The sequence below is a fragment of the Ipomoea nil genome, unplaced genomic scaffold (genome assembly GCF_001879475.1).
Source record: "Ipomoea nil cultivar Tokyo-kokei standard unplaced genomic scaffold, Asagao_1.1 scaffold1026, whole genome shotgun sequence".
In the NCBI taxonomy this organism is placed as follows: domain Eukaryota; kingdom Viridiplantae; phylum Streptophyta; class Magnoliopsida; order Solanales; family Convolvulaceae; genus Ipomoea; species Ipomoea nil.
The window spans coordinates 207,290-234,472 of record NW_017617454.1 but is presented as its reverse complement, the minus strand read 5'-3'; the positions used below and the strand labels follow the sequence as shown (position 1 = coordinate 234,472).

The 27,183-nt window shown below is 37.9% G+C and overlaps 6 protein-coding genes across 9 annotated transcripts; 4 read left to right on the top strand and 2 right to left on the bottom strand.

Moving 5' to 3' along the window:
- The first annotated feature begins 380 nt into the window (after positions 1-380).
- LOC109180624 (uncharacterized membrane protein At3g27390) lies at positions 381-4,253 on the top strand. Its single transcript, XM_019330316.1, has 10 exons — positions 381-736; positions 1,570-1,678; positions 1,766-1,958; positions 2,041-2,177; positions 2,380-2,668; positions 2,754-2,860; positions 2,940-3,075; positions 3,199-3,397; positions 3,499-3,739; positions 3,825-4,253. Exons 1-10 carry the CDS (start codon positions 643-645, stop codon positions 4,084-4,086), a joined length of 1,767 nt encoding a protein of 588 aa, XP_019185861.1. The 5' UTR covers positions 381-642; the 3' UTR covers positions 4,087-4,253.
- Positions 4,254-4,652: 399 nt separating this feature from the next.
- LOC109180627 (succinate dehydrogenase [ubiquinone] iron-sulfur subunit 2, mitochondrial-like) lies at positions 4,653-6,024 on the top strand. Its single transcript, XM_019330319.1, has 2 exons — positions 4,653-5,398; positions 5,602-6,024. Exons 1-2 carry the CDS (start codon positions 4,653-4,655, stop codon positions 5,780-5,782), a joined length of 927 nt encoding a protein of 308 aa, XP_019185864.1. The 3' UTR covers positions 5,783-6,024.
- A 3,671-nt stretch (positions 6,025-9,695) lies between these two features.
- Positions 9,696-10,214, top strand: LOC109180200. Its single transcript, XM_019329689.1, has one exon. The coding sequence runs from the start codon at positions 9,696-9,698 to the stop codon at positions 10,212-10,214; it is 519 nt and encodes a 172-aa protein (XP_019185234.1).
- Positions 10,215-10,424: 210 nt separating this feature from the next.
- On the bottom strand, positions 10,425-13,198 carry LOC109180630 (protein WVD2-like 7). 2 transcript variants are annotated; one of them, XM_019330324.1, is made up of 10 exons: positions 12,968-13,198; positions 12,461-12,864; positions 12,340-12,406; positions 11,879-12,259; positions 11,712-11,770; positions 11,544-11,618; positions 11,304-11,409; positions 11,133-11,207; positions 10,906-11,019; positions 10,425-10,809 (listed from the first exon to the last, which is right to left on the bottom strand). In XM_019330324.1, exons 1-10 carry the CDS (start codon positions 13,034-13,036, stop codon positions 10,651-10,653), a joined length of 1,509 nt encoding a protein of 502 aa, XP_019185869.1. In that variant the 5' UTR covers positions 13,037-13,198; the 3' UTR covers positions 10,425-10,650. The 2 variants fall into 2 exon arrangements, with proteins under 2 accessions (XP_019185869.1, XP_019185868.1); XM_019330323.1 differs by having other exon boundaries at positions 12,340-12,864.
- A 3,579-nt stretch (positions 13,199-16,777) lies between these two features.
- On the top strand, positions 16,778-19,175 carry LOC109180425 (glycosyltransferase family 92 protein RCOM_0530710). The gene is made up of 2 exons (XM_019329985.1): positions 16,778-17,180; positions 17,376-19,175. Exons 1-2 carry the CDS (start codon positions 17,039-17,041, stop codon positions 18,911-18,913), a joined length of 1,680 nt encoding a protein of 559 aa, XP_019185530.1. The 5' UTR covers positions 16,778-17,038; the 3' UTR covers positions 18,914-19,175.
- On the bottom strand, positions 18,955-26,972 carry LOC109180424. Of its 3 annotated transcripts, none has more exons than XM_019329982.1 (19): positions 26,667-26,972; positions 26,226-26,558; positions 25,636-25,881; positions 24,918-25,108; positions 24,663-24,834; positions 24,094-24,231; positions 23,831-24,020; positions 23,268-23,410; positions 22,859-23,035; positions 22,658-22,768; positions 22,353-22,472; positions 22,068-22,224; positions 21,537-21,700; positions 21,359-21,445; positions 20,737-21,065; positions 20,455-20,536; positions 20,043-20,182; positions 19,668-19,941; positions 18,955-19,575 (listed from the first exon to the last, which is right to left on the bottom strand). In XM_019329982.1, the coding sequence occupies exons 2-19, from the start codon at positions 26,529-26,531 to the stop codon at positions 19,240-19,242; spliced, it is 3,363 nt and encodes a 1,120-aa protein (XP_019185527.1). In that variant the 5' UTR covers positions 26,532-26,558; positions 26,667-26,972; the 3' UTR covers positions 18,955-19,239. The 3 variants fall into 3 exon arrangements, with proteins under 3 accessions (XP_019185527.1, XP_019185529.1, XP_019185528.1); XM_019329984.1 differs by having other exon boundaries at positions 19,668-19,917; XM_019329983.1 differs by having other exon boundaries at positions 23,852-24,020.
- Between the last annotated feature and the right edge of the window lie 211 nt (positions 26,973-27,183).

Sequence of the window (27,183 nt, the reverse complement as noted above, 5' to 3'; positions counted from 1 at the left end):
TTTCCCAAATAACTTGTCTTGGGAATGCTTTAATGTGAAGTAATATACAGTGAATAACAAATACGGAGTATATATTTTTACATAAAATAGTATTCCAAGACAGGTAAGCAGGGAGCCCTACTGCAGGTGTTAGGTGGCAGCCTGGCTGCCAGAATGGCAAGACCACCTACCTCAATGCTGCATTCTAAGCTGGCATGTGTTTGAGACATTGATATCATATATTCTAATCATTCAGTGTCTAATAACTCAAGCATAACAATATCATTATTAGAAATAATTACAATAAGTAAAGTGTAAGATCTACAGTGACGGACTGACGGGTAACTGAATCTACTTGTCCATTACACTGACCCCCCGAGCTTTCACTGTTCGGTTAATTATTCGGTAGTAGTTTATGCGCGTGTTCTTTCTCCCTAAAGTCCACATATATCCGTGGGGAAAAACTATCTAGCTCCAACTTTTCGAAAGATTCAATCTTTAAGAGCAACTTTGAGTAATCAAGAAAGGGAAGAAGTCGGGAAGTGGGTTCACACCAGAAAGGGGGATTGAGATTGAAAAAAGGCTCAACTTTCTTGGCTGCAGAGTCTGAATCCTTAGGTGGAAGATCCGGCTGGCTAAGTGGTTGATTTCTGTGTTAAAACTATGGAACCCCCAAGGGGGTTTCTGGCATCTCTCTGGAACTTCATCTGTTTCTTACCTTACTTCATTGGCCTTCTCATCCTCGGTACTATAAAAGGTCTGTTGTTCACCGTTTTGTGAGTTTCCTTTCCCGTTTTGGAAGTGTCTTACTATTTCTTTGTTTTGTTACATAATTTGTTCTCCTCTTGTTTATTCCTTTTTATGGTATTGTTTTGGGTAAATTGCTAACTTAGTATTGATGAACAAAGGATTATGCACAGCTCATAATGCATCAGATGTGAACTAAATTAGATGTCTCTGTGCTATTTTAGTATTTTATATGTTAATGGTTTACTCCATAACGTGTTCTGTAAGCTTCCAAGCAGTGTTTGCCTTCAGGTGGTATGAACGGAGAACTTATTTGCTAATAATGTTTGTGATATATAGATATGCACATATCCAAAACGCCAGCCTTTACCTATAATGCTATGAAGAAAAGCATTTTGGCAAAATACCAGTTCATATGTGATGCTTTCATTAGAAATAAATACAATAATGTAGTTCAGAGTAGTATTTAGGGAGCAATCTTGCAAATTTGGGAATAATTGTTAAAAGGAGAAAGTTTTTAAGGTCTCTCTCCTCCATCACTATCAACCCTCTTTTTTTTTTTTTTTTTTTTTTTTTTTTTGTTTTCCGCTCTCATTTTCTCTGTTTCCTAATTGATTTGGTGCGTCGAGTCCTTTATCTATAATGTTGCTGCTTCTTGTAATGTATTTCCTCTGATCAAACCATTTAACTCTTAAACTTCAAGTGACCAAAACTAGAACTGTAGTCATGTTAGGAAGTCTCTCAGTAGTTCACACCTATAGATTTATTGCACTTCTTTTCAAAAAAATAAAATAAAACTTTTGATGAAGGTGACAAGTTTGTACTACTCTTTTGTTATTTCAGGTGTCATTTTGTGTCCATTTGTACTTCTTATAATTACAGTTGGAAACTCTGCTGTAATTTTGGGCCTTTGGCCAGTCCACCTGTTCTACACATATTACTCCACCTTAAGGTGTGTTCGTTAACAATTTCGCTTCCAGATTGCCTCAATATGTCTTGGTTATACTTCTACTGATTCATTTTGTTGTGTCATTTACAGCGCAAAACAACTAGGGCCAGTTTTGAAAATTGTTATCTGCATATGTCTTCCAGTTGTTTTATTACTGTGGCCGCTGATTGCAATTATCAGCAGCATTCTTGGGGGTGCAGCATATGGTTTTCTTTCACCGATACTTGCCACTTCTCAAGCTGTTGAACATGGAAAGACCGACAAATTTTTTCATTGCATATATGTATGCTTCTGAAACATGTTTGCTGCATATATCATCTTTGCTTTTTCTAGTTTCAAAGATTTATCTTCTATTGTGTTTATAGGATGGAACTTGGGATACAGTCAAACGGAGCTTTACTATTGTTAGGGATGTAGGGGATGTTTGTTACCATTCCTACTTTTCTATTATGGATGATCTACGCCTTCAAGGGCCAGTCGCTGGAAAATACTATGAGATCAGGTTTCCTTTCCCCTCTCTCTCTCGCTCTTTCTGGTGTCGTTTTGGGGAGATTTCTTTCCTTTTCATTTGTACAGTGGAAACTTCTGCTTTGAATATAGATTTAACTACCATCTTCATGAATTGGAAATCTGCAATTACAAGTCCATGGTTTCACTCGTGGGTTGCTCCTTATTCGTTTTTGAATGTCTGCTCCTTGTTGCAGGCTGCTTTATCTTCCTGGAATGTTAATTGCTGGCTTGCTAGGAATTATGGTTGATATGCCTGTGATCACTGTACTAGCTGCTTGCAAAACCCCTTACATGCTTTTCAAAGGATGGCATCGCTTGTTCCACGACTGTATTGGAAGGGAGGGCCCTTTCTTGGAGACGATCTGTGTGCCTTTTGCTGGTCTTGCCATCCTGCTTTGGCCATTGGCTGTGGCTGGCGCACTTTTAGGCTCTATGGTATCGAGTATCTTCCTCGGTGCATATGCAGGAGTGGTTGTCTACCAGGTCGGTTTGGTTTGACATATGGTACTAAAAACTGCAGTTTCAGAACCATGAAAAGTTAAAACAGTTTCCTTTGAACTACATACAGGAGTGCTCTTTGTGGTTGGGGCTTTGCTACATTGTTGCGTCTTTATCCATATATGATGAATATAGCAATGATGTTCTTGACTTGCCAGAAGGATCATGCTTCCCTAGGTTTCGAATCTCTAACAATAACATCCTCTTAAACTTGAGATTTCGTGTTCTTGATTTTGAAACAATGCTATCCATGCAGGCCACAGTACAGAAAGAGGACTGTGTCAAGAACCAACTCCCGTGCAGGTTCCTTCTCGAGGGGTGCCTCTTCTAAAAATCCACTTTCTCGTGCAAATTCCATGAATGCTCCTATGGTTGAGCTGAAAGCCCTTGAGGTATAACGTACACTTAATTATATTTACTGATAAGCTTCAAGGAACAGAGCCATTCTCCCCACCCCCGCGTAATCTGAGTCATTTTCCTTAAGTAATGATCTGCGTTTTGATGCACTCTTGTAGCTTGCTAAGGGTTTTTTCGACGAGTGTCAACATTATGGGGAAATTTTGGTGTCTGAAGGCGTTGTAACACGAAAGGACATTGAAGATGCCAAGTCTAATAGGGAGAGTGGGCGGATCATAAGCATAGGCCTGCCTGCTTATGGCTTTCTTCAGGTACTTCTACGCTCTGCCAAAGCCGACTCCACTGGTTTATTGTTGAGTAAGTAATATATGTATCTCTGCTTAATATTTAATCATTGATTCTGTGACAAATGAATGTGTTATGTGAGCTTCCTCCAATCCTCCCCATCCCATATGCAGAAAATACTACTGAAATAACAAGCACAAACAGGCCAAAAGATGCCTTCTATGACTGGTTTCTAAACCCACTCTTGATCATGAAAGACCAGATCAAGGCCGACAACCTTTCTGATCTCGAAGAGGAATACCTTTGTAAATTGGTCTTGTTGTACGGTGATCCTGAGAGGTTGAAGAATTCGAACATTGGCCTCCCACCTGACTCTGAGCTAAGGCGGGCTGAGCTTGATGCATTAGCTCGAAGGTAATGCCAGAACAAACTTATGTGCATAAAATATTTTCTATTACCATTCTGATACCCGGATTTTCTTTTGTGTTGTGTCGTGAAGACTTCATGGGATTACCAAATCTGTATCGCGATACCCAACATTTAGGCGCCGGTTTGACAGCAGCATGAAGATCATCTTAGAAGAATTGGGGAAGAAGAATGAGGACAGCAGAAGATGTGCAGAACCTTTAACTATCCCCAGGTCAAGAAGCATGTTTGCTAGGATATTTAGCCAGAAATCTTTGAGAGGAAAAACAAGCTACCATGGATATGATCAAGAAGCTCAACCAGTTGGTGCAGAGAGAGAAGTTGAGATTCAGTAACAAGTTTTTGTCTTTAGTTTCCACTTTCCATTGCCACTCAGAATTGGATGTTCAAAGGAAATGTAGCTGATATACTGATACAATAAATGTACAGCCATTGTTGTGTAAAAATGGTCTTTACCTCTTCCAAGTCTGTTTAATATTATGGTATCAATTTGTGATTGTAATTGTGCAGCTTAGCACCAGCCACCAGGCACGGGTCATGCAAGAATTTTCCTTTTTGGGCAAGTAATTATAATTGACTTAAAGTCACAACGGGAGGCAACAATAATCTCACTAAATATATATATCGGAAAAAAAAAAAAGGAAACAAAAAAAAAAAGATCTAAAGATGTTAGAAGGTATATATTGGATTCTTTGTGCAGAATTTAACTTGTAAAGTGATTACGGGACTCGTAATTTTACTCCACAATGACTCTATAGAAAAAAAAAATTTAAAAAAAATGGTCTACGTGGCCACCACGCTACAAAACAAGCACCCTACATAGCTATTGGCTCTAAATTCGCCATGTCTTCAAAATTGCCCTTAATAATACGGAGTATCTCATTTTTCCTTCCAATAATTCATGTATATATATATATATATATGCCCATACCCAAATCCATTCTCGAATACTAAATCGTTTTCCTTTTTGCTTTTACGAGGTGAGGTAATGGCGACTGGTTTGGTCCGACGAGCGATATCGAGGTTTGAGTCTTCTCCTGCGGCGAAGCAGATATTTGGTCGTGCCCATGCGTCCGAAGCTCAAGCGCAGCAGGTGGAGTCCAAGGCCGCCGCCGCCAACATAAAAAAGTTCCAAATCTACCGGTGGAGTCCGGAGAACCCGCAAAAACCGGAGCTTCAGGAGTACCAAGTCGATCTGAAGGAGTGCGGGCCCATGGTTCTAGACGCTCTGATCAAGATTAAGAACGAGATCGACTCCTCACTCACCTTCCGGCGGTCGTGCCGGGAGGGCATCTGCGGCTCTTGCGCCATGAATATCGACGGCAAGAACGGACTAGCTTGCCTCACCAAGATTTCTTCCGGCTCTGACTCCATGATCACTCCGCTCCCCCACATGTTCGTGATAAAGGATCTGGTGGTTGATATGACCAACTTCTACAACCAGTATAAGTCAATTGAACCCTGGCTCAAGAGGAAGACTCCTCCCCAGACGCCCGGCAAAGAGATTCCTCAGAGCAAGGCCGATAGAGCTAAGCTGGATGGGATGTACGAGTGCATTCTCTGCGCCTGCTGTAGCACATCCTGCCCTAGTTACTGGTGGAACCCAGAGTCTTATCTTGGCCCCGCCGCCCTCCTCCATGCCAACAGGTAATATGCAATGCTTCTTTCTCTTCCTTATTTATTGCAAAATACCTTATTTTCTCATTCATAATTGATTGAATATAGTAAAGATTCATTCTTTATGGATGATTGAATATAATTGAATTGCTTTATCCCATTTTTTGAAATGTGGAAAGGCAGTGCCTTTGACTTAATACTATGTGTTTGTTTATGTATGAAATGGAATCCAGATGGATAATGGACAGCCGTGATGAATATACCAAGGAGCGCCTTGAAGCAGTTGATCATGAATTCAAGCTTTATCGCTGCCATACTATTTTGAATTGTGCCAAAGCTTGCCCAAAGGGACTGAATCCTGGAAAACAAATCCAGAATATCAAGGCACTAGAGGTTAACAGACGATTTGTATGAATTCAGATTTTCTGTTTATGAAGTTAGTACACCTTAGACAAAATAATATGCTGATATGCAAACCTTCTGGTTTACCAATTTTTTGACCTTGTGTCCGAGGTCCTTGTTTCTCTTAAAACTTTTGTAAGTCAGCTTGTGCCATCTTTAAACTATGTCTTGAGCATTATTCTCCTATCCTTAATGGAAAGTGTGACGTTCTGGGGTACTGCACAGATGTACCTCACTGTGTATGTGTTTATATATGCTTCAGTATGTTTATGTGTGCTGTTCTAATTAACAAATTTAGGATTGGAATCCAATCTCTCATTACTTTTTCATAACATTTTGCACATCGTATGAGACTATTTGGTAGTTTCTGGTGTGCGTGAATTTGTTAAGTGTGATAATGCTGTTTTGCTTGGTTTACCTGAAATTCTGCACAAACCCACCCTTCACTAGCATTCATAAGCAAGCAGTGGTAGATAGATGAGCTTTTTGTTTGCTCTGTTATTAAGTAGTTGTTGGATGCTATCTTGTTGTTATTTTAGGTAAATTTTGTGGGTGTATGATTAAGTATGACACAAATGGGAAGATCCCAATTATGTGTTTTCACATGCAATGGATGATATGTAAGATATTGCTGTCACAAGGATTAGTTGAAAAATCCCCAAGTAATCCTGTATGTATATAAACTGATTTGTGATGAGCAAAGTTGAACCAAGCAGCTAAGCTAAGCTAAGCTGTAAAACAACTGGAAGGAAGGAAGGGAAGTTGGGTTTACAAAAGAATGAAGTTAGTAGCAGTAGTTAGCATTGTAGCTTTTATTGTGTGTTGTTTTGAGGTTATTATGACTACTAATATTGTTGTTGGAAGCAAATCAAGCAATCGAGGCCTTCCATTTCATATAAATCCTCGAAGCTTGGAGCAATCTGCAGAGTACATTAGCATAACAGGTGAGTTACATTACAGTGTGATCTTGTGTAGAAAACATGGCAAAACAAGATTAGATTCATTTTCATAGGTAACAACTATGTTTGAATTGTATTGTATTTAGGTTGCAGCAATAACTGCGACATTGCCTGCTGCTACTGTGAAATCAGACAGCAGCCGCCGCTTTGCGTGCAATGCTGCAAAGAGAGGAACTGATGAGTATGCAGACAGATCAGAGTGAACACCATGCCCACCTTCACCTACACCTACACTCTACCTGTCCAATTGCCAAAACACGATGTTTTAATTTGATGGGAATATTAGGATGGTTTGGTTCTTATATTATGTTTATATGTACACACTTTAGTTTGTTTATTATTTGAAAATAACTTGAGAACTAAATCTTGATGAAATTTGGTTGTCAACACTACTTGATCACCTTTCCTGTTCCGGACAGAAAGTCATTGTTATTACCACAACTACAATTATTGTTTTATGACTATTGGGCTAGTCAATGGTAGGCTGACACTACAGTAACTTTGACGAATAATGTACGGAATATTTAAGCATTATCGTATGTAGAACAATACTGACTTCGTAAAGAGTACACCAGGAAAATAATTAGATATATAATGCACCACAATAGGATAAAAACCATGGCAATGACAAAAGTATTTCACTATCATTCTATCAAGTAAGTATTACCGCCTCTTTCTATATAGCAAATGAAAGACAATAGAGGATTTCTCTCTTGCCTAGAAAGGAGTAGAACTACTATAAGAGGGGAGATTTGAGTGATTTTTGGGTGATGAGAATGTTAAATTTCTCCCTAATAATTTGAATATAAAATATAATATCTCTTTCCTAATTTGCCATCACTTTGTTTAATTTGCCTTTCACTTGCCATCCACGTGTATAATAATTTGCCTTCAAGTTGATATACAATATATTATAACATATTATTGGAAAAAATGAGATATTATTACCTTCCATGTCACTTTTGACTATCGTGACATCCGTAATATGGTTCTCTAGTCTTCATGAAGATCATAGCCCTTTGAATTATCTTTCCACCCGTTCAAGAATCTCTCAATTTAGATATTCTTACAACGAAATATGATCAAAATATGAACTGTCGCCAAAATGGAAGGTAAATACAACTTGCTTCGATTCATCCTTCCATAATTATATCCGCAAATTATGCTGTGCAACCGAATGCACCTTGCAAGGTGCATACGGTTGCAAAACGGCGCCGTTTTGGTTGAAAAAACGCGCGTCCCACTTAAAGAAGAAATCAGGTTCAATTCCCGACAATAACATTTTTATATATCCAGAAATTCATAACTATATATCCACAAATTCATAACTATATATCCACATTGAATGAATGAAGTAAAAATCCACAATGAATGAATGAATGAAGTAAAAATTCACAATGAGTGAATTAAATATCCATAAATTCATAACTATATATCCATAAATTCATAACTATATATCCACAGTGAATGAATGAAGTAAATATCTACAATGAATGAACTAAATATCCACAATGAATGAATTAAATATCCATAAATTCATAACTATATATCCACAAATTTATAACTATATATCCAGAAATTCATAACTATATATCCACAATAATGTTATTGCCGAGAATCAAACCTGAATTTTTTTTTTTAAAATGAAACGCAAATTTTTAGTCAAAACGACGTCATTTTGCATCGTATGCACCATGCGCATGGTACATTCGGTTGCACAGCATAACTATTGAATTATATCTTTGTAACCTTAATTGGGTTGCTTATATAGACTAGACTAGTGTATTTACTTTGGGCCTTCACCGAGCCTCTAGTCAAATTAGACTGATAAATCACTTTGGACCGATTAACCAGGTCCAAATATTTAGGCCCAAGTATGTCACCCACAATCGTTATACGTTGGACCCGTGTCCAGCATGCTTGCTGGACACGGGTAACAGTGCCGTTAGGCACTGTTATCTCCTTTTTTTTTTTGTTTTTAAATTTCAGACCGCTTCATTGTAAGAGTATATGTTCATAATTTTATTACTATATGTTAATAACTATACATTCATAACTCCATAACTGTACGTTCATAACTCTATAACTGTACATTCATAACTCCATAACTGTACATTCATAACTCCATAATTGTACATTCATAATTTTCGAAGCTCTATGTTCACAATTTTAGAGCTCTATATTCATAATTTTATCACTATATGTTCATAATTGTAAGTTCATAATGTTAGAGCTTTTTGTTCATAATTTGATCAATAACTGTACATTCATAATTCCATACTGTAGATTCATAATCTCATAACTGTAGATTCATAACTCCATAACTGTAGATTCATAACTCTATAACTGTACATTCATAACTTCATAACTGTACATTCATAATCTTCGAAGCTCTATATTCACAATTTTAAAGCTCCATGGTCATAATTTTATCACTATATATGTTCATAATTGTAAATTCATAATGTTGAGCTCTGTGTTCATAATTTCATAATTGCATAACTGTATATTCATAACGGCATAACTGTACATTCATAATTCAAAAAAAAAAAAAATAACGCCGTTAACGCCGTTAACGGCAAAACGCGCGCGATTTTTTTTTTTTTTTAACTAAATGACGCGTTTTGGGCCCGTGTCCACAATTCAATGTGGACACGGGTCCAGGGCATAATTTGCCTGTCACCCAACAGTTCATTGAAATAGTGTTTTAATATTCCTTAATATGGTCAATGGCTTCCACTATCCATGATTGTATATTTGTATTCCTGCTAAATTAGTTGTTCTCTATACGAACTTGGGCAACACGTACACGCACCCGACACCTACCTCGTTGACCATCATATCCATGATCCATGTCCTTGCTTCCCAAGTTTTGTTTTGTTGTGTGTCGTGTATATATATGTATATGCTCATTCTTCCCAGGTCACATCAATTCTCAACTGAGCTCACAGCTTCTTTTGCCAACAATGAAGAGAGAGGGTCGGCAACACGGGCTGGTTCGAACCTACCCGATTATCCCTTCACCGTGGAACCCAACTCCACACCACACAAACGCCTTCAACTCACCACCACCCACCGCCGGCCTCTTCACCAAGGTCTCCGCTAAGCCCACTAACCACTCCAAGTTCACCGGAAAGTGCAGCCGTGTGAGATGCTCCGACTGCCATGCACACCCCGCCGGCAAAGCCAAGGACAAGGCTAAGGGCACCCTGAAACGGAGGACGAGTGTGGATACTAGATTGATTACATGGCGGGTTGTGGATGCTAGACCTGCAGGTCTCCTCAACTTCTCCGGGTCCTCAGCTACCGGGATTTTGGACCACTTGGCCGGCGCTGACGATGACTACATCGATGATTACATCTGTAAAGAAAGCATTGGTCATGACGAGGATGATGACGGCGACAGGATGAGCTTTTGTGATGCAGGATTTGTGTGGGAGCAAGTAGAAGAAGATGGGTGGTGCTTAGTCGGGGCAGAAATGTGATTTATGTTTGCTGGATTCATAAACTTGAAGATTTATGTTTGCAGAAAGAAGATTTTATTAAACTTGAAAATAAAGCTAAGCTAGGTGGATTGGATTCTTGTATTCTTCTTCATATATATGAGTGGCTGGCGTGGGGGAACATTCATTTGTGTGTATTACTACAAATTAAACAACGTATTTCAGAATTCATCCAAGAATAAAACTAAGTTCTTTTCAGTTTGTACATATCTCTCCTCCCTCTTCTAATACAATGCTAAGTGATATACAAGACAAGAATCCATGGCAAACAAGCATTCAGAGTGGACACAATATTAATTAATTAAGGTTCCTGGCTACTTGTATTTTAAGAATTAAATAAGAGATACAGTTCTGCAACAAGTCAGCATTGCAGTATATATTATAAGAGCTCAGCTTGGAGATGTAGGTATTGTCGACGCTACGCTAGTGACCGTGGTGAAGTAACAGAAACAGTTGGTCTTTTGTCGTTTGTCTTAGCGGCATTCTTGAAAGCTCCACTACTACTCTTTGTGGCTGGCAATCTGGTGGAAGAGGTCTTTTTTCCGAGTTTCAGTGGCTGAGGATGTATCACTGGATTCTGCAAATAATTAAGGTTGAAGAATTTCTGGGGGGCGGGCTAAAGAAAACTATATATATGGCTGAAAATTTCAAGAACAATATAATAAATAACTACCTCCTTTGCGCTTTGATTCTTTGTTGTTTCTCTTTCCTTATAGAAGTCAGGAAGAGGGCGGGCTTTGAAACAAAGGCTTCGTCCAAGTTTTCTGAGCTCTGTTCCTGCTTTCTCCTGCATCCAAACCATACAACAACAACACAACACTTGCCGAATTATATTGTTCATGCATTTATAGGAATTACCAGAAGATTACACTCAATATAATTAATAGAAAGAGATTGGACCTTTAATTTGGTTTGCAGATGAACCTTGTGTACCTCCTCCTCCTCCTCCTTGGCATTGAATTTCTCTTCCAGTTTCTAAAATGCAAAAGAGGGAGCTATAAGAGATATTCCAAAAGTATGCAGCAGCAAGCAAATTAAGAGATATTGAGTCAAGGAAAGGAAAACAGTTACTTGTTTCCTTCTTGCAGCTCTTTCTTCAGTTCTCAGGCGAAAAGGGGTTGTTGATAAATTAGGGGATTGCAGTTTATTCCGGCATGCAGTTAAAGACTTGGAGCAACTGCCAATGCCATGCATGGAGATCAGATCAGAAATAATCATTTATTATAAGAAAGAGAATATTTGGTGAACAAATAAAGCAACTAATAAGTTTGATTAAAACTAGTGGAGACTTCATTCAGCACAGAAACTTACACTGATGTTAAGAGGTGCCATTTTGGGGCAGATGTTTTACTTCCTGAAGGTAGGGGATTAACCGGTGTTTTTGTCCTGTGGGAATAAGGCAAGGAGAAGGCATTAGTCTCATCTCATATCAACAATATTATATCTTTAAGTTCTGCAGCTAGCCCATGTTCACTGTACCTTCCATTTTCTGTAGCTGGGGTAGCTGAATAAAGCTTTGATAAACCATTTGAAGTTGCCTAAACAAAACCATATATATGCTATGATGTTAGTTAATTCCTAGCTAGAATTAGGCAAGCAAACAAGCAATTGGGATGTGAGAACTGAGAAAGAAACCAATTAAGTACCATAGGAGTCATGAGAGGTGTTGGACAATTCTTGGTAGAAATAGGAGCAACCTGAGAAGTCTCCTTGGCAAGTGGAGGCGCGATATCGGGTTCTTTAGCTGCAGGAGTGAGATTTAACAAGGAGCTAAGAGATTTTGAAGTTGGTTTTGTTACACCAATGGAGACTGCTCCATAACTTTTCATGATTGGAGCTATTGGAGTGATCATATTTTCTTTGTTGAGGTGAGGGTAGGTATAGGGCATAGCAGGAGTTGATGGAATTCTGGATGTTTTGCCATGAATTGATGTCTTGAGTGAAGAAAGAGCTGATCTTTTCTTGATAGGAGGAGGAGGAGCTGATGAAACTTCATCCTCATCATCTTCCTTGGTGGAACAAGAATTCTGTCGTGTAGAAATTGTTCACAAAAATATATAATAATGTTTTGAGACAACAAAAAGACATCACATATTCACATCACTACCTTTAACAAAGGTCTCTCCATTTGAGGCGTTTCACTTAGCTCTGACCCAGAAGCTGTTTCTTGAGCCGCCTCATGCCGATTCCGTTTTGACAAATCAACCACCGCCGGCGGCGCCGGAATCTCCACACGAGGAAGAGCTTTAGCTTCTTCTGCCTTGAGATTCACCTGTTCAGTTTCAGGTTTACAGTCTTCATCACCACCAACTGTAACAGAACTGTGTTCATCATTATTAGGGGGGTCTTCATTGTGAATGTTTTCAACGGCTTCGTCTCCGGCATGGTCGTTTTGGTTTTGGCCGGAATCATTTGGTTGTTGAAGCAAAGCAGCAGCTTTCTTGGCAGCAATTCTCTTGTAATGAGCTTCAAAGAAAGCTTTCTTCTGGGCAACAGAGCCAGGGCGAGCATACCTCTCAGCCTCTTCAACATACTTGTTGTGAGAGAAGGTCGACCATTTCTCCCAAGCTAAAGACTCAGACATAAACCTCCCAAAAGAAATGGATTCCCCTAAGGCGTGCATAGGATTCCCCTGCATTCAACAACCCATCCCAGACTAATTACTTGTTCACAAATTTCATTTCCAGCAAAATTATTCAAGGAATTGAAGAATGTAAAGTGGAAAAGATAATTACCTGTTTGGCTTCATTGGGCACCGCAGATGCATAAGAGAAAGCGTGCATAAGACAAGCCGAATCTGCCATTGTTGTTGTGTTGTCCCCAGGCAGGCAGAGACTAGAGAGTGATATAATGTAGCCTCCTCAAGAAACTGGAACTGTAGATGAGCAACACGTAATCTGGAAATCTTATATTAAAAATCCAACACAAGACAGGACTGGACTAAAAATTCTTCCTTTTTAGCATTTTTATGGTACATAATAAACAATGCCAAAATTTAAATTTGAAATTCAAATGATAAAGGTTGATTGGAAGTCGGAAGAGTTATACGTTGTAAACAGTAGGCCACACATTGGGCCGTGGGTCCACCTGGAAGCCTGGGACCCGCCCCTTTCTCTTCCACTATATTTTTTTTCCCAGGCAATAAAAATCTTAGCCTGTTTTTTTCAGAATATATAATTAGACTTGTGTCTTCATAATTTTGAAAGAAAAAACATATATAGTGAAATTATGAAGGAATAATTCTTATTAGTTAAATATATATATTGTACCTTAATCAGAATAATATAATTTGAAATCTGAAAATTTTAGACCGGACCTTATTTTTTATTAGTTATATGAAGAAATGAAGAAAATAGATTATGGGAATGGCAGTTAATAATTTTTATAGTTTAAAGTAAAGATGCATGCATGCTTTAATTGGTAAGTATAGTGATAGGTAAGAAGCAGCTTCAACGGCCAGTTGTTGCTCTATCACTTCTGCTGCTCAAAATACAGTTGCTTAACGTTATTGCATCATTTCACATTCATTGCAAACCCCAAATAAAAAATTGCTTAGCTTGACGGAGTAAATACAACAAGTTATATATATACACACCCACTGAGAAGGCCATGACACCAGCAGCAGGGTAATCTTGCTCTCAAACGAGAATGGCCCTGTTTGGTAAAATGGCTGTTAGATGATAGCTGTTTGCTGTTAGCTGATTGTGTTAATTAGAGGGTATAAATAGTTGATAACATTAGCTGATTGTAGAAAAGTGTTTGATAAATTAGCTGTTACCTGATAGCTGTTTGGTATAATTTCTTTTCTCAAAAAGCTAATTGAAAAAGTTGCTAGGAGTAGCTTTTTTTAATTTTAGCCTTTTAGAGTTGCAAAAAACTAATTAACCAAACATTTATATTGATATTTTAACTAAATCAAGCAATTAATAGTGGTCAAATAAGCCAAAATTGGCCTATAAGCCAATTTTTTACCAAACAGGGCCAATATGTTGCAAATGTTAAGTATCAAACTTGTAATTTTACGATAGGAGAATCATGTTCCAAACTGCTTATATTTTAGGGCAAGTGTTATATTATATTATTTATTATTTATTTATATGCTGTTATTTGGTTTGAATTGAAATGGGTTAATAAGTAGGGAAAGCGTAGAAATGATTGTGTGTCCTGTACGTTAAGCCTGCTTTCTATGCTTCAATTCATATGCCTAAAATTTCAGCCAACTTTAAAATTAAAGTTAAGGCTTCTTTAATTTAGCAGCAGCCAACCAATTCATCCACTGCGCCATTCATTCCGTTCCTAATAATTATATTATATTTCTCACTACCAAACCAAATAATACAATTTAAATTTTTACTTTTTCTCACAAAATTACAATTCTTTTTTCCCTAATTCTCTCCTCCTTATCACACATTCACCCGCTTTGTAATTATGTCCACTTTTACTTATTAATTTCACTGTTGTAAAAATTGTTAGGCGCCCCTAGGTTGTTCCGCTTCCGGGCGCCTAGACGGTCGGCTAGGTGGCGAAATCGGTCAAAATTGGCCTAGTTGGTTCGCATTTCGCTCCTGGACAAAATTACATGCATTTATAGGCGAAAGTATGTGCACTTGTAAATGATTTTACTTGCATAGGTGCACCAACTACTTGCACATATAACACATTGACATGCACCAAAAAACACATGGCGCGCGCTGGTTGGTTCGCATTTCGCTCCTAGGCGGTCATTCGCACGAGATCGCGACCCTATATATATATATATATATATATATATATATAAAAGGGAAGATTCAAGATTGTGGGCATAAGTTTTGGGAGTGTAGTTTTAAGATGCAGTCCAAGTTCAGCCAACGTTTTCCGTTTTGTACAAGTCAAAATAGTAAGGTAAGCTTGCAAGCTTAATTACCATACCAACTCCATCACGGTCTATTAGGCCTAGTTTTTCGTGTATCTTCATTTACTAAAAAATTTATATTATTATTTGAAAGTGTGTTTCTCCATAACTAATTTGCTTAAATTCAAGTTAATAAATATTTTATATGAATAATTATACTTAAAATTTTATAATTATCAAATTAAATGTTTAACCAATTGTATTAATATATATGGAAAGAGAACATGAAATAATGGTATATTGGTAGTTAGGATAAAAAGCAACGGTTGTGGGCTAATGTTTTTGGGTCCACCACTAACCCGTGACCCGTCCAATGGGCAATGTATAATGCATTCAATTCTAATCTCTAATCAAAGCAATTCAAAAGTGGACAACTTATTAGTATTCTTCACAGTAAGAATAGTCAAAGAATGCGGTGAATGAGAGCATTATATTGGTGAATTTAAGTGAACAGTGAGTGATGGTAGTCAATGGATAACTATGGTTTTTTAGACTTATCTTCACAAAACAAACACTTACATTATTATTAATCTGACGAGGAAATTGATTTTTTTTTTTTCTTTTTTGGTAATTGAACACAATCTGGTTTAATGAAATGGTTGATGTACAGCATGACAGCATCCAATATGGTATAATTTTGTACCTGTTTATATAATATAATATAATTAAACACAAGCAACCATGAGGTTTATATGTTTATCAACTAACGGCAATGGACATAAAGAATAGGCTAATTAAGAGAGCTGCGTAAACCTGGCAAGCACACGAAGCTAGGCTCCAAGAACTATAACTAATAAAGTAATAATATTTACAATACATTGACCTAATATAATATATAGTACTTGATCTAAAAGGTATCCGTTCTTAATTAATATCTTATTCATTAACATTAATTAATGCGTATCAAAATGATATGAGAGAAAGGTGGGGTGATGCTAATTAATATCATATCAAGGAGTTGAGGTCCCTGATGGAGAATGAGACAAGGTTCTGGAAAGCAATGTATTCATTATCTGGAAAAATCATCTTACAATGAAGGAGGCCATCCACCAACATATATAGAATGCGGTAAAGACAGTTATAATAAACTAATAAAAGTAAATTACAATGATACCTCTCTAGTCACTAATAAAAGTAAATTACAATAATTCTTGTTCATTAATTTTCTCGATCAATTCCTTTTGTCCTTCTTAATGTTGAGTTAATTCGTATCATCCAATAATCACAACTTAACCTTTTTCTATTTCCTGTTTGGAAGTTGGAAAACATTAAAACAACATTTTGTAAAGTTCTACAATTAAGGATGTGGACTATGCTATATTATATTTGCCACTAATTGGTTTAATTTATATATGTAAGATCAAATTATATACTTGCAAGCCTTATTAGGTATTGATTATGCAAATTTGAAAGGAAAGTAACATGTCAACAACCTCATCTATCTCGCCCTCTCCCTCAATTTCTGCTAACTTCCTTTCCTTGTACATACAAGAAAGACTTGCAGGTCTTCGGGTACACAGTAATATATATGAAACTCCAAATTATTATTTAAAAAAAAAAATTGTTAAAATAATAAACCGACCGGACCGGAGGAGACTTTTAGATGGAGATAGGGAAGAATATTTATATAGGAGAGACCACTTCAAAAACTGCTAGCTAGCTGCGTGCTACTAAATGGTGGCCTATCTATTATGATGATAGTGATATTCATACAATATAACAGTAACCACTTCATTAAAAACACAAATTAAGCCACCACAACTATCTTATAAATTATAATAATAGATTATAATAACCACAACTACGTACAATTTGTATGTATATATCCATTAACGTAAGAGCAGCTGAGATTATCGGAAAGATCAGTTGGTGGATTCATCGGCGGCAGCCTGGACCTTGATTAGTAAGTTGCGACATGAAAGATTGTAAAAAAGGATCGTCGTTGTCGTCGTCTATACCAGTAAAGCCATGCAACTTTTTCATCTGTTCCACTCTTCTTCTTATTTTTCTCTTCTTCTCCGGCTTTGCTTTCTCCACTAGTCGCCTCTTCTTCCTAGGTACTTTCCTCAGCGCAGCTTTCTCATCTCATCTCTGTGATTAAGGTTTAATTATTAAGTTTTACGTCTTAGAGTATATATAGTTTTCTTCTTTTTTTTTTTTTTTTTTTGGTTGTAAAGATTGAATTTTGTTGCGTGAAGGTAGCTAGGGACTAGGGTGAGTTAATAATTGAATATTAAATCATTGAACAACAGGGTTTTGTCCACGGCTGGTGACGACGTGGAGTGCATCTGCGATGGGAGTGATCCCCGGCGATACACCGGAGAATTCAGTGGTGTCAATTCCAGAAGCCGTCATTTCGCCGGACGAGGCGCTCTTTTTCCTAAAATACCCTTCTTCAACCCGGTTATTTACAAAAGATGAGCTTGACTGCGTTTACACGTCTCCAGATTCATATTCTTCGCCGGCTCCTCCAAAGTCAGTTGACGATGAGTACTCGGGCCGCCAGATCGTAAGGTGCCAGCCTCCTCCACGTGGCAGCTCTCAGGTCTCCCTCGCCGTGAAAAAGACGAGGAGAGATAACCAGCTTCCAGCACTATCACTAGCAGGGCCCACATACAGGTGGGACTCACTGGCGTACGAGGCAATGATCGACTGGGACAATACCACAGTTGTGTTTGTGAAGGGCTTTAATCTAAGGGGTGGGAAGGTTTCTGACCCCACCAAATTTAGATGCGTGTACGGTTGGGATTTCAAGAACCCAAAATTCATGCTACATTCATACGTCGTATCCGTTGCCCAGGAAATCGTACGGTGTAAAACACCTTTGAGCGTACTGAACAGCCCGCACAGATTCGGAATTAAGGTTTCAGTTAGAAAGGTTGGGAAGGGACCATTGGACTCCATAGCCCGGCCCCAAGTTAGGCTAAAACCCAGCCCGAAGGATAGGAAAGAGCACCAAATGTGCGTGTGTACCATGTTAAAGAATCAAGCTCGATTCTTACGAGAATGGATAATGTACCATGCTGAGATAGGGGTGCAACGATGGTTCATCTACGACAACAATAGCGACGACAACATTGAAGACATACTAGGGGAACACACTGCTACTGCTCATAATTATAACATTTCACGACATGTGTGGCCTTGGATCAAAAGTCAAGAGGCCGGGTTCGCACATTGTGCGCTTCGGGCAAGAGACTTGTGCGAGTGGGTCGGGTTTATAGACGTGGATGAGTTCTTTTATTTGTCTAAAAACACGTCAATACAAGAGGTTTTGAGACGGCAAGGTAGCGGCATTGCTGAGTTACGTGTACCGTGTCATAGCTTTGGTCCGTCGGGGCTCAAAGAGGTCCCTATAAAAGGTGTCACGGTCGGGTACACGTGTCGACTGGCTTACCCGGAGAGGCATAAGAGCATAGTGAGACCGGAGGCATTGGATCCGACATTGATGAACGTGGTGCACCATTTTCGGCTGAGCCAAGGATACAAATCTGGCAACATAGATAGAAATGTGATGGTGGTGAACCACTACAAGTACCAGGTTTGGCAAGTGTTCAAGGAGAAGTTTCATAGGAGGGTGGCTACATATGTGTCGGACTGGCAACAAGATCGAAATGCAGGGTCTAAAGACCGTGCGCCGGGGTTAGGAACCAGAGCGGTTGAGCCGGCAGACTGGCACACCCGGTTTTGTGAGGTTACAGACAACGGCCTAAGGGATCAGGTCCTGCGGACATTCACCGACCCAATCAACCGCAGGTTGCCATGGCAAGAAGATGAGCAACAAGACTAGATAGAGCTTTTGCAATCACAAATCTGTTCTGTAATAAGCCATTAGTAAAGATACCAGGTAGATTCTGCATTTATATGTGAAAGATATAAGTCAGTACAGCACAATTATATTGTCCTAACATGCAAACTGATTGATTACATGGATTAGTGAGAAAAAAAAAAAACAAAAAAACAAGTAATCCGCTAGTTCAACTCATTTATCATGGCAAAATTTTGGCATGAAACTATGAAATCCTAATACAACATACATGAATTATATTGAACAATGGGTATACATACAGCTGTGGAACTCCAAATATTCAAGAAATCACACTTTAAAAGAACCTGTCAGTGTCTATGAGAATGCTTTCGGCTACTGCTGCGGTAGTATGTCTCTCCCCTCTCCCTGTTCCTCCTCTGTATGATCCTGAAAGCAAACGAAATAACCCCAATGCTGGCCATGGCATAAAATGTGCCATAAGGAGCCAAGGCCAGACCACAAAGACACGATGCAAATCCAGCGAGAAGATATGCCAAGCTTAGTTTAATCTCCCACCCTTGAAAGCCCGGAAAAGGAAAGAAGAAGTTAAACTCGGGCCTTGAGTCACAAATGCCATGCAGCAGAACACCAATACAGAGTATGGAGTCCAAAAACCATGGAAAGCTCTGACCAACACCAATCCTCTGCATAAGTGAAGAAGCCAATATATGAATAAGCACAAAGCATGGTTCTTGGTTCCATGTCGATTGCAAATAAAATAAAAATCACTACATACCTGAAGCCAAGCCACAAGTGAGGGAATAAACATTAGTGTTGCAAGCAGATGCAAGATAAGCAGGCCATGTCGGTGGTGGAATATTTCTAGCTGTGTGTCAGCATAGCTTTTCGCATTCTCCAGGCCAGTGGGACTATTTTCCTTCAGAGGAACATGCTTGCTTGTTTCACCGTTATACTTGGGTATAGGCTGCCTCGATTTATTCAACTGTTCATTTCCAGACCCTCTCAACTCCTTAGTTTGTATATGGCTGCGAAATGAGGCCATTAAAAAACTGTTTACAAAAAGAACAAGTGTTTTTAGTGAAGATTAGGTTTAATGTATTCAAGCCAAGCCTCTAGTATCAGGAAAGAGAAGCCTTGGCTTGGAATGTACCTCGACAGAGCATTGTGACAACAGACAGCATGAGACAACAGCAACAAAAAGAGACCCAATGCAGGATGAACAAAGCACACAAGTGTAGAAGCAACCAGTGCAATAACAAGTGAAGGATTGGATGCTACTATCCTCACCACCTGCTTAATGCATAAAAGATCATATCAAATCATCAATTAATATGATTTTGAATCATGAATTTTAATCATTAAGTAATTTAAAAAAAACAAGTGTGCTTGATGGAGCCTAGAAACTTCAGCTGCTAAGATTACAAGAACTTGAAACTTTTGACTAATCAATTTCATTTCTGAACAAGAAACCAAATTGGAAAACCAGTCTTGTTTCATATTAATCTGTACGCAAACAAATTGAATCCTGTTTTATACTTATTGAAATGAAAATGAAATATTACCTTAAATGACAAAACAGCATAGGAAAGATTCAGAAACCAATGAACAAAGTGAAAACACCAATTGCTTTCCAATGTTTGCCACCTGTAAATCATTAGCCCATTATTTTAGCTGAATGTTCTTATTGCAAGTTGTAATGTTTTTTTAAAAAATAAAAATAAATAATCAACAGCAAGTAATATAAATGCTTATCAAGAAAAGAGCAATATACAAGTAAAAATTATTAGAGAATGTGTTAAAGATTGAGAAGTTTTGAGCACATTCATATACATAAAGTCACTAACCGTTTCTTGACAAAAGCATGTATTGTTGCAGCTATATAGAACACTGACAGGGAGATTGTTATCAGCACCACCATCAACCCATTTGCAAATAAATAACAAACTGTTGAGGTGATAATGAAACTTATAACTGAAGGAAGTGGTTGAGAGTATAGGTAAGAAAGTAACAAAGCAAGTAAAATGGGAACTAGGGCTAGAGAGATAAATGGCAATGGCAGTCTCATATTTGACTCTATGGCTGAAAGAAGCGAAGGAATGGGCAGGTCAAGCTCCCAGGCATATGCTTGCCTCATCAAAGCGAAAAAGATAACAGCAATTGTAAAACCAATGATCTGCAGCCAATAACACCAAACACTTATAAGTCAAAGCACAGTGGAAGTTTCATGCAGCAACCTCAAAAATCCAAATTTAAAAGCCAAAGCAATGGAGTGCATAAAAGGCATCCAGGAGTAGGATGGGGGAAAATTATAATCTTTAAATTATTGTCAACTAGTTATGTTTAGTTTGCTTTAGCATCAATTTGATTTTTTCCCCACAGTGACAATCAATAATAGTCATATCACAAACTCACAATCATTTGAAGAAAGTTCTAAATGACATCAAACAATAAGGAAGGTGATATCACCTGAGAAAAATATAAAAGTAAAAATCTTCCAGCAGCAACAGTGACAGGGACATCAATACTTGTTCTATATGAACAGTGTGGGTCAATCTGCAAGACATGTGTGCAACAAATCTTATGATTAAAGCCTTGAAGGTATAAAAATAGAGCCACAAAATGACCACTGGTTCAGTTATCTTACCAACAACAATACATTTGTCTTCTCTGACTCTGAGTTCGAACTCCAGGTCCCTGGAGAGGAATCCACCATAATAGTTTCGGAGTACAAATTAGGAAAAACATGAAGTCCAGATGTGGCATCCCATGCCATAGCTACAGGTGGGAAGCACCGGAGCTTACAAAGCTCTGCATTTTCAGAGAATGAGAGTTTGCATGAGAAGGACATTTAATACAAAAAGCACAAAAGTGAACTCAAAACTTGAACTGAAAACTTATTTCATTTTAGGTATCAGTCATCTTCACAGTAAGTTTGACGTAAAATGAATGCATACAGCATGCATCTGAAAGATTTTATTGACTTTCTCTGTATAATTTAAAAAAGGTACATTGGACAATATAACTTGCTTATTGATCAATTATTCACCATCACCCGAAAAAAGCATACCGACTTTCTAATTGCAAATAAATATAAAATTGGAAGAAGACATAGAAAGGTTTCTTTTTTCATTGCAAAGGAGAAAATGGTGGGGCAGGGGGGGAGAGGGGTCCTTACTGCTAATTTCCATGTCTCCTGGCTCATCAACTGAGAATGCTGACTTTTGTATCCCACAGCCAGTGGTTTTGACAGACAATGTAACAGGCAAAAGGCCTAAGCTAATGGAGAACAACATATTGATTGCAAGAGGATGATCTTCCTTCAATTGAATGTCCTGCAGAATTGAAGTCATTCCGCAACAGATCCAAATAAACTTAGAAAATATCCATAATCCATGACTGCTGGATTATCCAGTTAATTTCCAGTTCATGAAATGAACCTTAGAAATACTAAGTTACTAACCTTTTGAGTGTATATCATAGGAATCACTGATTGGGGAGACACTTCTATTTTCCCTTCATCAGGATTAAAGAATTGCCCAACACCCATGGAAGCGGCTGGTGGTGGTCTTCCTGAAACAGTCTGAGCATCAGAAAGTTACTGTATGAACATACAGAATCAAACAATAATAATATTCAAAAGGAAAGAAAAAACTTCATATTGTAATGATTTATTGATATTTTCTAAACAATTGAATCAAAGAAGAACAAGCACTCAGAGACTACCAAAGGTTAAAGCAAATTCTCAAAGTCACAGAAGATGAATACCTGGCGAGGTGCCACTGATATTGTCAGAAATCGGAAGCCATGCATATCAGTTGGATGCAACCATAAAATGGCAGAAGGAGGTGCTTGCTCAGTTTGACTGCCCGGTTCAATCTATTAAATAAATGTTTCAGGAAAAATTAGCTACCATTTATGCAGCACTTTGCACTTTAGGCAAAAAGAAGAGTTTGCAAGAGTAAATACCTGCCTTGGAGCAGGTCCTGATGGAATATTTACCATCTTAGATGTGACTTCTAAGATCCGTTTATTAACAGATAAATCAGAAGTTGAAGTTCCTTTCTCAGGCCAAAGGTGTAGTCTTACCCCAGAACAAGGAGACAGGTTAGTGACAAAAACAAAGTGGGTTTTTCCATTTGCTCCCTGAGTATTCAAAGAGATTGGTCATAGGGATTATAATAAATCAACAACTAAAGTTTATGATACAGGTTCATGTGTGAAAGCTCTCAGAGGAAAAACTGGAACAAACATTAAAGTAACCTTGACCACAAGTATATATGCAATTTTTTATAGTAAAAAAAGAAAAGGACTATGCAGTAAGTTCATGTTAAAGATGAGCCAAATAAGTTGCAGTTAAACTATAAATTGAGCTAACCAATTTCTGAATATCCAGCCAGCGCCTCCTTCCATCCATTGCTAAAATGGTCACAGTGGTTGTTTCAATGTATAGATCCCTTTCCAGTCCATCATCACTCCAATGGGTATTACTAGGACAAGTATAATTACTACCTTCAGATCCTACATCCCAAAAGATCAATTAATAATATGATCCAACTTTTTATTAGAATTAGAGAATAATGGGAATCCAGAAGCAGAGTATCACTAATTAGTAATTTCTTTCACCACAAAACCATCAAATACAAATCAATTGGAATTTGTGAGGGAGGATAAATTCCATAAAAGCCTTCTTCAAGATGGTTGCATCAAAAGTTAAGTTCACAGCATTTTCAAAAAGTTTCCCCATCATTTTAGAAACTATTATTGCAAGTCCAAAAAATGGAGTGTGGAAAGATCCATTAGTTTTCAATTTAAAGCATCAGTGGGGCACCTCCAACCAACGCTATCATGGATAAAAGTATAACAGCACATACTCAGCAAAAATTAAGTTAGCATCCCATATGATTTTTCAATAGTTAAGAGGACTTAGAATACAAATACCATAATTAGTTTTTCCATTACCAGAAGAGCCATGAGCTAATTGTCGGGGTAATGGTGGTTGCTGCACCCAGTTAAAATTTGGAGGTATTGCACTTTGAAGCATCTTTGTGAAAATTGCAAGTCTTCTTTGTACATCGGGGAAGGGTTGACTGGTCTCCTCATCAATCAAACTAAGTAGAGTGTGTGACACCTGAAAAGTTGATGGAGCATTCAGAATCTGTGTGAGGAAAGCAATATGGATTCACATGAGAAACATTACTAACTTGCACAACAAGCTGATTACACCACAGTATAACTTGGTGCTCCATTGACAACCAGACATTCTTCATGCTTGTACTACTAATCATAAAGCCATGGGTGGGAGGGACAATGCCATCAAGGGACTCTAATTTTGCCCGCACCTACAATTAAGAATCATGGAAGTCAATAGCAACCATAAAGTGAAGCAACTTGGACAAGTGCTAGACATTAATAGAGAGTCCATCAAAAAGAAAAGGTTTACAAAATTATTGTGTCAAATTATATGATGATAGTGCAAGAACAGGATAGCATAATTTATGCATAACTCCCTTCTTGTGTTTGCATCCCAAAAAATTGCCTCAAAATAAATAAATAAACAAATAACTCAGGAGCATGAAAGCCCCATATTCAATGCTCAAATTGGAATGTTCTTTATCCATCTAATATTAAGGCTAATATACTATTCAAAAGGGGATTAAAGAAAATATTTCAGTTTGTTTGTGAAAGAATTTATAGAATTATAGGCAAACAAACAAATAAAGGAAAATAAAATCACTCTGAAACTTAATGCAAGACCTATTGATGTGAATACCTGGTAATCATGATAACCGCCAGAAATGGAGATGACAACAACATGAGACAGCAATGGATCAGACAGATAATGTCCAGACCTAGAAGTTTGGATCTCATACCCTTTCTTCCATTCATTATTAACATGTGCATAATAGTGACCAAGGGATGGTTGCAATGCAACAGGAGGTGACCTGGATAGAGAAACCATATATTTATTTTACATAGCATGGATGGTTTGCAATCAAGATAAATCTTTCAAGAAGCAGCAATTTACTGGTGTGGAGTTGAAAGTGTCAGGACAGTTTCAACAGCAGATTTCCTCAAATGTGGATGGACAATTGCAGCTCTAGCAACAAAACCACCCATGGAATGACCAACTAATATAACACTTCTTGGAAGACTCCTAGATACAGTGGCACCTTCCTTAACTCGAGCATCGCGAATGTCTTTATAATGGTCCAAAATCTTAAAAATAAAAGAACAATATAACAGTTTAAACTAATAATAGAGAAATACAGAAGCTGGGAGAGGAGATATAATAGCCTGAAAATTGAATCCATGCACAGGAACACATTGATAGTTCTGGAAGGGGAGAACAAGGAGTATTCAATAATGATGGCTTGCATACTTTGGGGGCAGGGAAGCATTGGTTAGAATGACATGCAAAGTATTTTAAGTGAAAAGAGAAGTGTATCTCTTCTAAAGATTGCTGATGAGTGATGACTTCTCTTTTCTACTAAAAATTCAAAATTTCCCCTTTGAGTAAAATAGAACTTCAAGCCATAAGCAGTAATTAATATCAAAAGGATAAAAACTTTAGCCAAGGTGGAGTGGGGTGGAACAGAAAATTACTGCATATAACACTAGCATGAGAAGTATTCAACACATATTTTGGGACCCAGCATCTGTTCTGATAAAGAGAAAGAGGACAGGAATATTATGCACCATTGTTAACATGACATCCAGGGATTAGAATATGAAGAAAGCAATACCCTGTGAATGGAATATACAACATATTCTGTGTGCTCTTCAAGTATCCGACCATCCATGGCAGAGTGTTCACCTTCAAGGTCCACAGCAAACCAGTCAAGCATACTTGCATACTGGCTAGGCAACAGAACACTCCCAGCGTCAAGTTGCACACCACCTCCCAGGCTCTGAAAGGCTTCTTGGTAAAATGACTGCTCGAGAGGGCCCCCTTGATAAGCCCTGTCAGATTCTGCAGCTAGGGATCTCACCTGTAAGTCCATACATTTGGAAGGAAAGGGGGAGCCAATAATTTAGAACTAACCTCGACATTCAGAGTCTGCTAATAAACTACTAATGCAACAGAAAATTATTTTACATGAACATTAAACTGAGGAGAACATAAAAAGATGGGCTTCCAAAAAAAAATAATAATAATAATCATTAGGGGTGCAGATATATAAACACTCAGTTTTCATTCAGAAGGCAAATAAGGTTTAACAATCAATTTAATTGAAAACTTGGGCAGGCATCAAAAAATTCAACCACACAAATAGCAATGAGATTGCAAAAAATGCCACTGAAAGTTGTAACCAGGTAAGAAGGGGTAAGTTGCCTGTTTGTAGCTTCCACCATTGCCAGGGATAAAAAGAACAGGAATCCCGGAAAGCTGCTTGAGGTGCTCATCAAAATCAATCTTTTTCCATCCTTCATGGTACAGGTACAATCCATACTTGGTCGACGACACATTCTCCGGCGCGGAAACGGGGATATAAGTAGGATACATGTAAGTCATAATACAGCCATTGGATATCGGCTTTGTCAGACTGTACAGTGCAGCAAAACATATCCACAAAACAAAGATTACCAAACCAGCAACTTTCAGCTTCGCTCTTAAGCCTGGCATTCTTAGACTTGTCATACTCGAATTAATCAAATTACTTCATTCCTGATAGCAAAAATATAAATCCTCTTTAACTTTAAACTCGGGCAAAACATCACTGTCTACTCAAAACGTTGGAACTAAAATAGAACTAAAATAGATCTAAAAATGTACCTGACCGGGGAGATCCAGCAAAAGGAAAGAGTGAGCTAAAAGAGTGCCTTTCCAGAAAATGACGAAGCTGGAAAAAATAAAAGCGGGAGTGCAAAAATATGATGCGTCTTGAGATCTAAAAGACGCCTAATCCGATAGAAACACTGAGACTTTCTTAACAAGGTAGTGAGGCATAATCAGATCACAATTCGCAGTGGTGCTCCGGTGGTGCCGAAGAAGAAGCAGATCGGATTGAAAAGTTTACTGGAAGAGACCAAAGAAAAGTAAGCCGGCCGGGTTAAGCTAAATTTTACTGTACTTGATTAAATACTTTTATTTTTGGGAGTGAATACTTAATTTAGTCATCTAATATAGTAGATTTTTTCAATTTAGTTCTAACTTCTAAATGACTTTTTGTATTTAATTAAGTTGTTTTACTCAATTGAATCATCTGTTAAGATAATCCGGTAATTTCACCTCTATTAATACATAATTTAGTATTCGACTATAATAATTTTATCCAAGTTAATCTTCAACT